The 13936-nt window shown below is 38.5% G+C and overlaps 1 protein-coding gene across 3 annotated transcripts in view; it reads right to left on the bottom strand.

Moving 5' to 3' along the window:
- The window catches only part of EYS (eyes shut homolog (Drosophila)), an 859267-nt gene that overhangs the window by 661567 nt on the left and 183764 nt on the right, over positions 1–13936 (bottom strand). For all 3 annotated transcript variants that reach the window (XM_017739228.1, XM_017739229.1, XM_017739230.1), the window contains one exon: positions 10829–11082. In XM_017739228.1, coding sequence (XP_017594717.1) covers positions 10829–11082 — 254 coding nt within the window. The remainder of the gene's footprint in view (positions 1–10828; positions 11083–13936) is intronic.

The following is a 13936-nucleotide window of genomic DNA, read 5'->3' as shown; positions in this document are numbered from 1 at the left end:
TCTCCCTGAACAGCAGGAGAAGCCACAGATAATGAATTGACCATTATGCCTATTCCCCGTCTCCCTGCATTGTTGGCGGGGAGCAGGTAGAGCTGGGAAGGAGGGGTGGGTGGGGGAAGGTGTTTTTAAATGTCTTATTTTACTTCTCATTATCCTACTCTGATTTTATTAGTAATACATTCAATTAATATCTCTAATTCTAGTCTGTTTTGCCTGTGATGGTATTTGGTGAATGATTTCTCCAGGTCCTTATCTCAACCCATGAACCTTGAACATTATATTTCCTCTCCCTTGTCCAGTTGCAGAGGGGAGTGATAGAGAGGATTTGTTGGGTGCCTGGTATCCACCCAGGGTCAACCCACCACATCCATAGGAATGGAAGTATATTATACATAGGAATATGGAGGTAAATCATGTTCAGTAGTGGTTGACAGTGTGGAAAGTGTGCTGGGCTCTCTGTTTATTTTACAGCAGACGATAAAAAGAAACCAAATGCTGATATACCTCTGAATTCTTTGCATGGTGAGAATAATTTGGTCTCTTCCCTGCTGCACACCTACACGCCCTCTCATAGAATCATATGAACCAAGACTGTTGGCTCTCAAAATCTGTATCTGCTAGATACAAAAGGTCTTCCTTGGAGAAATGAAGCACCAAGATTCTCTTCCACACATAAACTTGTGATAGAAGGGCTCCTAATGGTTTTTTTTCTGCCTCTAAACATGCTCTGCATTTTCCATAAGGTTTGAAGATATATGGATGAACAGGGGGAGAAAAAGCACAGCCCAGGGAGAGTTCAGGTAACTCAGTAAACTAAAAAGCTTTCTGCTAAGAGCAGCTGCTGAGTGCTGCCTAACGTGTCATGGCACCAGTGAGGATTACAGCCAGGAGTGGCCAACATATAAATTAATGTCTAAGTTCTTTAATTTTTCAAGAATTTTCTTTGAAGTGCTGATAAGGTAACGGCACTACATACAACTTTTCTGATCTAATTCTGGTATTTTGCATTCCTTATGCTTTCTAGTTCAGATCCCTGATTATGGTGGGTCTCTTTTGAGGGAGAAAAATAAAAATGCATTGGCATCTGTTCTCTTCCTCTGGATAGACAGGTGGAGGGTAGCACAAATAGCACAGAGTTTCCTCCAAAAGTAAATTATTTGGCCAACAGCCATAGGCAAGCTGAAACATGTACTAGAAAAACTCCTTGAAACAGATTTCACCTCCCTCGAATTGTTAAAGGTTAAAGCAAATTCAGTTTTAAGGGAAATAATAGAATGAGATCATCCTCATTTACTGATGCTATCCAAGATATCATGCTAGGGAAATTTAGGAATTCATGTTCTCAGAGTACAAAGGTAATATATGGGTAGTATTTCAAAAATATTTCAGAGAGAATCAAAGGATCTATGAAGCTACTGTGAGACCATATTTTCTGAGTATTTAAGACATGAAAAAAGCTGGACAGATAAAGAGAAGCCTTTTTTGTTTTCAGTACGCAGCTCCTCTCAACTACCCATTTGAAATGTATGATGAGAACCTTCTTTGAAAACCTGATAAAAATTGTTAATTCTCTACAAATTACTTTCAACATCAAAGTATGTTAACACAAATATTTTTTTGGTTTATGCTTTTAAGGTTAAAATTATTACAACACATCCAAACATAATTACTAATAAAACATAATATTTAATTAGCTATTTAATAAATCATAGCTCAAGGTCTAAGTTTCTATACATTTTAAAGGCATCATGTCACCAAATTCTGAAGTACAAAGAGAATGTTAAAAATTACCATGAGCCAGCTCTACTTCTATATGCTATAGAATATTTTATGCTGTATAAAATTGCAGTGTTCTCGAACATACAACACACAATTACAGGAAAGTCTGTCACTCCTGCAAATTGCATTGCCTGATCTTTAACAGCAACATTTTCTACCAGCACATTGATGATACACAAGACATTACTCTGCAGGAGCACAAAGGTGTTGAGAATAACCTAAGGACCTGAGTAGGTGAATGCTAAAAAATTAGCAAAGATATTTCATCCTCCTCCAGTGCTACTGATATCACTTACTCTGTTTAAAATAGTCATGTTGTTTTAGCAAATGGAGAGACTCTGAAGTTCTCCGGTAAATATAACTGCAGATGAAAGACAACAAAAAAATTAAGTTTCATAAGTCTTATGGATGCAGCCTCATTGAATATTCCTTTCCTTGAGAAGTGCAACTGTGTAAAATCACTAGACTGAAAGTTTGCACCTTTCAAACTTTGGATATTTTTTTTTCTGCTTAACTTAAAGATATTAACTTTGCACTTTATCTGAACTTATCAAACCATCATTAGATTTTGCAGAATATCCACAAAACTGAGGGTTTTTTTCATATCAAAATAAGTTTAATTTTATACAATTCTCAAAGATAATATTCAGACATTAGAATAAAAGCCTGAAATTCAATCAGAAATTAGAATAAAACTGAAATAATTTGAGAGCTTATTTTCCTAATGTAATACACATTATATTTAAAGTATCTCTTATTAAGTGCCACCACCACTATAATATTTCTGTCTGAATCACAAACCACATGCAAGATGATCAAAATACAACGTTTCTTTTAAATACTGTTTATACCAACTTTTGTTTTATAGGTAAAATGAAATATAAAGTTGGACAATGAAAAGGCACAGAGAATGACCACAATTAAGAAAAGGATGTGTAAGAATACTATTTTGAAGTAAAACTCCTCCCTTGAGGAGATATTCAAAACATAAAATGAATCTTTCTATTCCAAGATCAGATGAAAAGTAAATGATTTAAAATTCTGCTTAATGTAAACTTAATGAAGTACTATTAAAAAAAAAAAAAGAATTATGAAAAGCACAAGGGTTTTATAAAGTACAAGAAGTAGCCAAAATATTAACAATGTATTTGAGGATTGCCTTCTCAACACCCTTGTCTTACTGTCCACCATTTTGTAAAATGTGTAAAAGTGGAAAGCATTCCAGTCATGTACCTGATAAAAAATTGTGTAATTTTGTTTCTTGCTAAGCAACATAAGTTATTCTGTTAGATAAGAGATGTATCAAATTGAGTAATCCTTCTGCTTATTTTGAAGAAAATGCAGTTATGAAAAAGAAAGACAGACGGTCCAGGTGAGGCTTTAGTGAACTCGACAGACATTTCTTTTTCTCCACTTTGTTGTTCTACACACTTGGTCATTTTTTCTTTTCTTCAAGGTCTTTTCTGTGTAAGATATTGTAGTAGTCAAAAATCCAAAACAAATCTAATTTTATTTATGTCTATAGTGTAATTCTTTCTGTGAACGCCTATTACAGACTGAAAAAAATGTATATGATGTGTGAAACAACCCCACCCTCTTAGCTTCTCTGGAAAGAGTTTTAACTCAGAGAAAGTCCGTGACACTTCAAATGTAACTTCCCAGAGCCCAGCTCATCTATGGGATTACATTGTACATCTGACAGGCTGCACTGGTACAATGTCCCAGCAATAATCACTCTTCCCTAGCACAAAAAAGCCAGCCAGAGCCCCTGAAAATGTTGCACTACCTAGTGCCCTGAGCTACATACCCAGTCCAGCTTTGTTGTGTGGTGGAAAGGTGGGAGCAGACATGTGCTGTGCTTCTGGGACAGCCTTGTCCTATAAAGACAGGAACTGCATGAATGGAAATGGAAGGAGGTGTTTCAAATGCAGAACGGGTATGGGGAAAAAAATGAACCTGATTACCTTCCTTTGTCAGCAAAACCAATGATTTCATTATTCCAGATGATCCTGCTTCAGGCAATTCCTATAAAGCAGCTGTCAGAGCCCTGAGAGCACTAATACACCCAAGTTGCCTGAAGTAGCCCCACCTAGGTCCCTCTTACACACCCTGTCTGTTGTCAATGAGGTCAGCTGTGGGCACCCTGATCTGGCCTGAGCTATTCTGTAGATGTTGTAGTTTCCAATCCTGCCTCCCTCCCTGTATCAAGAGTGGTCTTGTAAGTTTTTGGGAGTTTTTTTGGATGGATCGCTTGTATGTACATTACAGATTTGTCTCTGGTTCTGTCTCCTGCTGCTTCTAACTTGCTTTCATAGATGGACCCTGGACCTGGTCCATTGTTTGTGCTGTCTGGGGCTTGTCAGGGACCCTGTTACCAGACACTGGTTCTGACTTCCCTGTTTAGATGCTGCAGGACTGTGCCTTGCTTAGTGATGGCAATGCCTGCAGTGGGGTTAACCTCAGATTTTAGTTTGTGATTCCTCTCATGGAGCAGCCTTGATCTGGCTGCTACCTGTAAACAGGTTCAATCTTCATAAGGTGTTAGGATGTCCATCAGCTGTTCTAGACTTGATTTGCATAAGGGATTAAGTCTTCTTAAACTTACTTGTGTCAAAAAGGATTGGTTTTCACATAACTACAAGTACTTTCCTTCAAGATTTGTTTTACTTGACAGCATGGAGGATATACTATTCACATCTATTACAGAAGGGGGAAAATATTTGAAAACATCCAACCAATGTAAAATCAATTAATAATGTACTGAAAGTACAAACACTTCCTCAGACTCCAGATATCACATGGACTTCTCCTGTGTAATTGGGGAATAAAAATAAAAACAAAGCCCAGAAATTTAAAGTAATGGAATGATTTCAAGAAGCCCACATGCCATTTTTCTCTTTTGGACAAAAAGAAGAATGCTGAAGAGAATGACAAATAGAATATATGAACGTTAAACTCAAAAAGTCACTGTAAGGCCTGCATTAGTGATGAGCTTCAATACTGTTATTTGTTAATTACACACGGGTGAAGCAGTGATGGACCATATTTTGCCATGTGGGGTACAGTATAAATTCAGAATAAAAAGATTTCCCAAATCTGAACTCTACAATCAATATTATATAAATACAAACCCTCAAGAGAAACCAATGATGCAACATTGCCTATCTGCTTAGAGTTCCCAGTAGCTGCCTTCACATTTTTGTGGGCATCTAAACAGAAAAGAGTTTTAACGATGGACATGTTTACATAAATACAGTGTTTTTCCCAAATAATTCCAAGAAGGGCTTCCTTTAAACCACAAATAAACAGAGTGCTATTTATTTAGACATACCAGTCATCATGAAAACTGGATTTATTTGATGTTGAACATTGATGTATTGAGATAGAGTTAACAGAAAGATATGGAAGAAAGGATAGACTAGGAATTACTCTGAATGTCAACTGGGAATTACTCTGAAGCATTGTGCTACATTAGAAGGACTGAAGCAGAAGAGGACAATGTAGAGGGTTACCACACAACCAAAAGTTTAAAAAGTTTAAAAAGTTATTCATTTAATTTTTGAAACCATACTGCAAACTTCCAAGTTTGACATGTGTGAAGTTCTCTTATAAGCAGTGGAGAGTACACCAGACATTAACAAAATATCTCTAACATTAAAGTTTCAATCACTAGTAACCTTTACAGTTCAAAAGGAACAAAGTATTTGGTTTTATTGTGCAAATACTCAAGCCTTGGATTTTTTATGAACTTGATTTTAAAAAATAAGATCATGTTTTTCATGTTGACAAATCCCATTACACTGCCTAAGGGGGTCCCTAGCTAATAGAATGCAAAACAGTAGAGAAATGTTGATAGACATTAGAATGATCAATCAACTGGACATAGGAGTTAGATATGAATTGTCTATTTAACATTTTACTTCTGAAATAAAAACTGATTCTAATGTTATATTAAAGATAACCCAGGGACTCACATAGTAGCAGGAGAGACAAGAAGTCACCTCCCACCTAGTAAGTGGGAGGTTGTTTGCAATATCTCTGCATTCTAGGACACAAAGTATGATAGCTCCACAAATACATACAGACTACTGAGCAACAATAGCTTCTGTTTTGCTGTTTAGCTTATTTACTATTGCCTTTGATATTTCATCTGATAGTGAATTTACTATTTATGAAGAAAAATTGAGTACATCTGGATTTGTTAAAAAACTAAATTAGAGAGAAACAACGTAACAAGCACACAAACATGAGATAAGAATAAATGTGGGGTTTTTAGTTTACACTGAGATAAAAATCACTGATTCATAACATGCAGTTATGACTGAACTTAAAATCTGTTTTGTACTGGAAAATATCCCAGGATCATAAACCCTCAGAGACTATGAAAATATAATTGATAGGGTAGTGATAACATTTTTATAAGTTTAAAGAGCCTTTATTAATTGTTTGTGGTTTTTACTCAGACAAATCAGAAGTCGATATATTCAGTACATGTAGTAATAAGTTACACCTAATGGGTAATATTATGATATTTCTTTTTCTTTAAATTTGTTTCTATGGAAATACTATTATATAATACCTCATTGTGTGATAAAATAAAGAAAAAAAAAATAAGCGTTTTCCAGTAATATATAATTATATTATTTTTATAAGCAAGTTCTCACAGTAACAGTCACAGAATGGTTGAAATTGTAAGTGACCTCTGAAGGCCATTTTGTCCAACACCCCTGTTCAAGCAGGAAAACCCAGAGCCAGTTTCAAGGAACCATGTACAGATGGCTTTTGAATATCTCCAAGGATGGAGACTCCATAAGCCCCCTGATCAACCTGCAGCAGTGCTCCATCACCCTCGCAGTCATAAAGTATTTCTAGATGTTCAGACAGCAACCTCTGTGTTTCCCTTTCCGTCTATTGCCTCTGGTTCTGTCACTGAGCACTACTCTAAAGAGCCGGGCTCCATCTTCTGTACGTCCTCCCTTCAGGTGGGATGAGAGCTGTCTCTGAACCTTGTCTTCTTCATGCTGAAGGGTTTCGGCTTCCTCAGCCTTTCCTCATAGGAGAAATGCTCCAGTCCCTTAATCATCTTAGTGTCTCTTTACTGTGCTCTCTCCAGTGTGTCCATGTCTCTCTTACTGGGGAGCCCAGAACTCAACACAGCTGTACAGGTATAGCCTCAGTACCAGTGCTGAGTAGAGGGAAAGCATCACTTTCCTTGACCTGCTGACAAAAGACCTCATAATGCAGCCCAGGCATATGCCTTCTATGAACAAGGGCACACTGCTGTATAACATTCAACCTGATGTCCACCAAGATGCCCAGGTTCTCCTCTGCAGAGCCCCATACCATCTGATCAGCCCATGGTATCCACTGGTGCATGGAGTTATTCCTCCCCAGGTGCAGGATGTGGCACTTCCCCCTGTTGAACTTCATGAGGCTCATGGCAGCCTATTTCTCAAGCCTGTCTTGGTCCCTCTGTGTGGCAGCACAATCCTGTGGTGTATCAGCCACTCCTCCCATTGCTGTGTCTTCTGCAAACTTTCAGAGGGTACATTTTGCCCCATCAGCCAGATCACTAATGAAGAAGTTAAAAAGGACTGGATCCACTACTGACTCCTGGAACACACCCCTGGTTACTCATGGAAAGCCTGACTCCACGCATCATCTTCCTCTGGGCTTGGCCACTCATCCAGTTTTCAGTTCACCTCACTGTCTACTCATCCAGCCTATACTTCATCAGCTTTTTCATTCAGGACTAGCTGCTCCATTACCTTAATAAGGATCAAGGCAACAGTGAGCTGCTTGAAGTTTCACAGGACTTCATTTTTGCCCTTATTGAAAGGTCATGTTTGTTTCCTCCATTCTTTGGGAGCTTCTGGTAATCAACATGATCTATTAATGTTAAATGACAGTTACTTTGCAATGACATCTGCCAGCTTTTACCATATTACATATCCAAAGAAAGGCAACAAAACTGGTGAAGGGTCTGGAACACAAGTCATATGAGGAGCAGCTGAGGGAGCTGGGATTGTTTAACTGGAGAAAAGAAGAATGAGGGGGAACCTGATTAACTTCTTCAACTACTTGAAAGGAGGTTGTAGCAAGGTGGGGGTCAGTCTCTTATCAAGTTACAAGTGACAGGATGAGAGGACATAGCTTCAAGTTGTGCCAGGGGAGGTTTAGAACAGATATTAGGAAAAAAATCTTCACTAAAAGGGTGGTCATGCACTGGAATAGGTTGCCCAAGAAAGCGGTCATATTGCCACCCCTGGAACTGTTCATAAGCATGTGGATGGGCCACATGGGGATATAGATGAGCAGTGATCATGGTGGTGCTATCTTAACATTTGGACAGAGTGATTTTAGACATTTTTGTCAGCTTTAATATTTTATGATGCTATGATTTGTGGGTGCATCCCAACAGGGCGCATGGGCATGCATATATCCAACTTGCCTAAATATTTCCTGACGTGAGTCTCATCCATCAGGGGTGTGTCCTTGCTTCAGACTTTTTCTCTGGTCTCCAGGATTGTGGATTTTTGAAGGACAGTCTTACCAGTACAGACTGAGGCAAAGGCAGCATTCACTACCTCAAACTTTTCCATGACTAGTCTCATTAAGAATGGTACTGCATTTTCCTTTCTCTTCCCTTTGTCACCTACATACTCACAGAAACCCTTTTTGATGTCTTTCACATCTCTTGTAATATTCAAATGCACGTGACCTTCCTAAACTTAGTGCTGCATGCTCAGAGAGTGTCTGTTTCCTGCCAGGTTACCTGTCCTTGCTTCCACCCTCAGTCAATATCTTTTTTTTGTTTATTTGTTCGAATTTGGCCAGGACTTCTGTGATCATCCATACAGGCCTCCTGGTATTTTCTGTCTGCTCTTTGAGACAAATAGCTCTTGAGCTTGTAAGTGGTGATAGATTTTCTTAGGCCCTTCCCTCAAGGGTTTTATCCCATGGGACTCTTCCAAGCAGATCATATACTCCACAGTATTGTCCCTGTAGAAGATATTGGGGTGGTTGAAGTTCCCTGTGAAGTCCAGCAAAGTACAAAATAAGGCTTGAAGTTTAAGCAGCAAGATGGAAATGCATTGTGTTAGATTTTGCACAGGTGAGCCAAGTATTGTTTTCTTCACTTTTTTCAGACATGCAGTTCTGCTATCATAATGGAATTTAAGTCATTTCAGGGACAATCCTCCATTTTGTTGCACATTTATTAATAAATGAGCATGAACAGGAAGTAACATCTTTTATTAAATGTATAATCAAATGACCAAGAGATTATATACTATTACAGCTGGTGAAGGGGTCCGAGGCTGTGACCCAGGAAGAGATGACCGGTCCAGGGAGATGGTCCCGAAAGGAATCGCCTTCCCGGGGTCCGGTGTCTTCCTCTCAGCTGCTGGCAGAGGGGCCCTTGCAGAAGCTGTCAGCTCTTTAGTGATATCAGCTCGTGATCCCAGCTCAGCTCGGCAGGGCTGCCTCTAGGCCAAACCAGACCAGAGAGAGAGACGAGAAGACCCGTATGGCTGGTTCCGCACGAAGGTAGCTTTATTGTGGGTCCCCTCCGGCGAAGGGAAGCCAGGGACGAGCTCTCTCTCTACAGAGGCGAATTGGTCTTCTTTTATAGGGATACAGGGGATCAGCAAGGGGACCAATGGATTACAGAGGGTCTGGGACAGACCAATGGGTTACAGAATGATCTGCATAGGGTCCCCCAAAGGATTGTGGGTCTACTTTTCCTCGCCATGACTCCAAAGTGGTTGCCTTTTCAGGGAGTCCTGCTGGGCGATTGCAAAATCTTCTATCTCAGCAGACATCCCTCCAGGGCAGTGGCTGGGCATATCCCACAATATACTCAACTAAAATTGAGGACAACAAATCTGCAAGTGTATGTCACATACATAAACGTGTAAAAGAATATATGTAAATGAAATATGTAAATGAATAGAAACATATTTGAAATTAAAAATGTTAGTGCTTAAATATTAAAAGTATGTGTAGTTAGCCAGAATGTATAATGAGAAAGTGGCAGTGAAGTTCTAATTACTTAGTAACTCAGCACTTTGGCAGTAACCCAGAAGGATCCAAATAAATGTGTTATCCATCCCAGTGGTTTAACTGGGACTTAAAAATCTAGTACTACACACACTCTCTGGACTGGAGCAAAAGCCCTCACCAGCTTGGAAGAAGAAGCTGTAAGTTAATGTTTAGTTAGTAAAAATGACACTGTGCATACTATGCTATTTATTTTTGCCTTTGTTAGTGATACCCCAGATTATCAATAGAGAAGTATCTGGAGCATAAATTGCCTGTTCTTGATGATATAGACTAAAGGCTGGAAATGCAACACTTTGGTATTGCTGGATTCAAAATTATTTTTTGTCTCCCACATGTAGTCTGAATTATTAGTATTATTCACACAAAACAGAAATTAGTACAAAAAGAAATCATGGTATCAGGTTGTGCAGGATTTATCTAATGCAATGCAGAAATCTACAGCCCATCTCTTCCTAAAAAAGTTGTCTAGGACAGACAAATGCTCTATCTCTAGTGTATAGAAGGGGAATCTGAAAAACTCACTCAAATATAGCTGATTATATTTTATACATGCAGAGAGATAATACTGCTGGTCTCATTCCCCTCAAGCTTAGATTTTCCTGTTCTGTACCAAAACATTGCTCTTATCAGCCTGTGTATCAGTGAAGCCATAACACCTAAGAGTTCATAACTGTGAAATTAAAATAATACAACTAAAATTGTGGGTTAGAACGTCATCATTTTTTTTTTTTTTGCCAACAGAATCAAAGCTAATGCTCAGAACTGTACATTTAGTGGAAAGAAGGTCTGCTGGGGAAGAGTTAGGAGGCACAACCTAAGAATGTCAATGCTAATTCAGTTAAAACTCTTGTGAATCATACAAATGCAAATGTATGCATATTTATATTTATATATAATTGTGATTAAACAGTTGCATGAACATTGCTTACATAGAGTGGGACAACCATATCTGTAATACAAGGCACTTCAAAAGAACAAAACTTACCTTTGAACCCAGCAGTACAATGACAAGAAAAGTGACCACTTAAATCTATACAAGTAGCTCCATTTTTGCAAGGTGAACTTGAGCATTCATTAATTTCAACTTCACAGAAGGGTCCTTCGTATCCAGGCACACAGTAGCAGCTGTAATTATGCAAGTGGTCCTGGCAGAATCCATATTGAGAGCACTGGTTTCCAATGCAGTAGTCTATATCAAGTTCACAAAACGTGCCAGTGTAACCGAGGGGACATATGCACCTGTTATTGAAATGAGAGGAGAGGAGAAAAGAAAAGAGGAGAGGAGAGGAGAGGAGAAAAGAAAAGAGGAGAGGAGAGGAGAGGAGAAAAGAACAGAGGAGAGGAGAGGAGAGGAGAGGAGAGGAGAGGAGAGGAGAGGAGAGGAGAGGAGAGGAGAGGAGAGGAGAAAAATCCAACAAAATCAGTAGTCTGGAATATATAGGTCAATAATCACTAATAATGTTAACAATACTCTCCCTTTGAATTACCCACAAATAAATCACAATTTATTTTCAATCTTCTTTCTTCACCTTTAATTAGTCACTAAGTAACTTCATTTCACATGTACTGCTAGAAATAAATTAAAATCTTAGCTATTTATGTAGGTCAAACTAGAAGCTATATTAATATTAAGCTGCAAATGAACACATTGAAAGAGAAAACTCTTATAAATATGAGTATCATGCATTTTATTTTTTTTTCTGTAAAAATGGTTACTTGCTACAATATCTCTAGGAAGAAACAATATTAAAACCTGTTTGGGTATAAAATCAGTGTAAAAGTGCTTTATCATTAGCAACAAAAGTTACAATTTCTGTAACTAAAAAAAATTACTGAAATTAAAAATAAAGGAATCTATAGAATTCTATAGATATTGGTCAGTATATTTTATAGAAATAGTTCAAAATATTTTTTTCCAAAATATAGGCAGACATCTAAATTGTATAAGACTGGAGATGACTTTTTCATGTTACCCTTTCTGCCTTTTTGTTTTCTTTTGCTGTGTGAATGAAAACAAATCTGGATTATTTTATAGCTGACCCACATCTCACAAAATTAGAAAATTGCTTGTACTTGGCAATATATTCTTTGGCTGATCCTCTCCTTATCATGTCCAGAGGTGTCCTCACACAGGAGATAATTTGACAATAATCTTACATGTTCTTTATCCATAGAGATGCTATCCAGAGGATGGAAAGAACTAACAAGTTAAGAGAGTCTTGACTATAGTAATTTTCTCTACTGATCCATCTGGCAGAAGGAGTAATTTTCCCTTTATTTTTAACTGAAGTGAATGCTCATGTGGCTCTTTGCTTCTGTCCTTGCTTACTATGCCTGTATTTTTTTATGGTAGACATACGGAAACTAAATCAGGAGCTGTGTGCCTTGGAGTACAGCTAATGGACACCAACTGCTAATGGGCTTTTAGTCCATAGACCAAAACAGAGCTTGCTTGAAGTAAGCCCTCCATATCTCATACAGTGTGGTTGTGAGTTCTTCATCACCACCATTCTTGCTTTATAAATCCATTGCTACTGCAGTAATGATTCAAATAGATATAGCTGCTGTATTCTCTCTTCCAACATCAGTCATTTCCTAGCAAATGAGAAATCTTTCCCTCCTCTTGAGAGCTTCAACTGATTCTGTTTCTCATTTTTTAAATCAATGGAGTACACAAAAATAATCTCATACAGTTACTTTACTGCGCTGGTTTTGCATGAGGTAATCTTTGCAGTGGCTAGTACTCATATTTTTTTGGTTTTAATGTACTGTTTTGGATTTTTGCTGGAAAGAGGGTTGATAATATAGAGATGTTTTTATTCTTGCTGAGCAGGGCTTGCACAGACCAAGGCTTTTTGTGCTTTTCGCACTGCCACACTGGTGAGGAAGTTGGGGGTGCTTGGGAGGCTGGGAGGAGACACAGCCTGGACAGGTGACCCAAACTGACCAGAGAGATATTCCATATCACATGACATCATGCTCAGTGTATAAAGTGGAGAGAAGAAGGAAAAAGTGAGGGACATTTTGACTCATAGCATTTGTCTTCCCACGTACCTGTTATGTGTGATGGGGCCCTGCTCTCCCAGAGATGCCTGAACACCTGCCTGCCCATGGGAAGTAGTGAATTAATTCCTTGTTTTCCTTTGCTTGTTTGTGTGGCTTTTGCATTTCCTATTAAACTGTCTTTATCTCAATCCATGGGTTTTCTACCTTTTACCCTTCCAATTCTCTTCCCCATCTTGATGGTGCATGAGTAAGTGAGCGACTGCGTTGGGCTTGGCTGCAGGTGGTGTTAGACATTTATAGCTAAATATAAATCTTGACTTGCATAAAATTTCACTATGCATAAACATTAAAAGCAGGTGTGCTTTTAGTTACCTTTAGTTGCACATTTGCTGAATCCACCTACAATAATATGGCAAACAACCAGTCATATTAATCTTTCTGGTGCAGTTAATCACTTTATTTCCTTAATTTTTTTTTTACAGTAACAATTAGAGTGTGCACTGTAAAAATGCAACTATTCAATCATTCTTTGAAAATGTGGCTATTATCATTAACATTGAATAGAAAATTTAACTTAGAGCTCTCCTTAACAAGAAAGGGTGGATGAAGAATTTTCTGTCATTTCCTGACTATTACTAGTTTGTCGCAGCGGGGATTACTGCAACAAGTATATTTCCAACCAGGAGTCCCATGGAAAACAAAGTATATATGGACAGATTCGTGGTAGATGTTTCAGAGATGTTTATTTCTCCAGCCGCATGGCCGGGGCTCTGCTCAGGAACTCCTCACGGGACCCCAGGGTCCTTGGCCACATAGGGAACACAAAACCAACCAATGGGAAACAAAGGTGACCAGGGGCAGGGAAACCCTGTGTCTGTGCCCTCAGGGCCCCTCTCCCGGGGCTCCATGGCAGGGGAGGGACCCCAACATCTCACCTGTTTTATTTTAATAAAAGGAGAATGAAAACAACTGGATAAACATAACAAGAACAGTTTCAAGACAAAACAAGCCACCCTCCTGAGTCTTTAAATGTCCAAACAGATTCTGTGGAACATCTTAGGGCTGACAGAAGGGAGACAGAACTCTC

Source organism: Corvus brachyrhynchos, unplaced genomic scaffold, assembly GCF_000691975.1.
Source record: "Corvus brachyrhynchos isolate BGI_N302 unplaced genomic scaffold, ASM69197v1 scaffold136, whole genome shotgun sequence".
Lineage (NCBI taxonomy): Eukaryota > Metazoa > Chordata > Aves > Passeriformes > Corvidae > Corvus > Corvus brachyrhynchos.
This window is presented reverse-complemented; position numbering and strand designations above follow the sequence as displayed.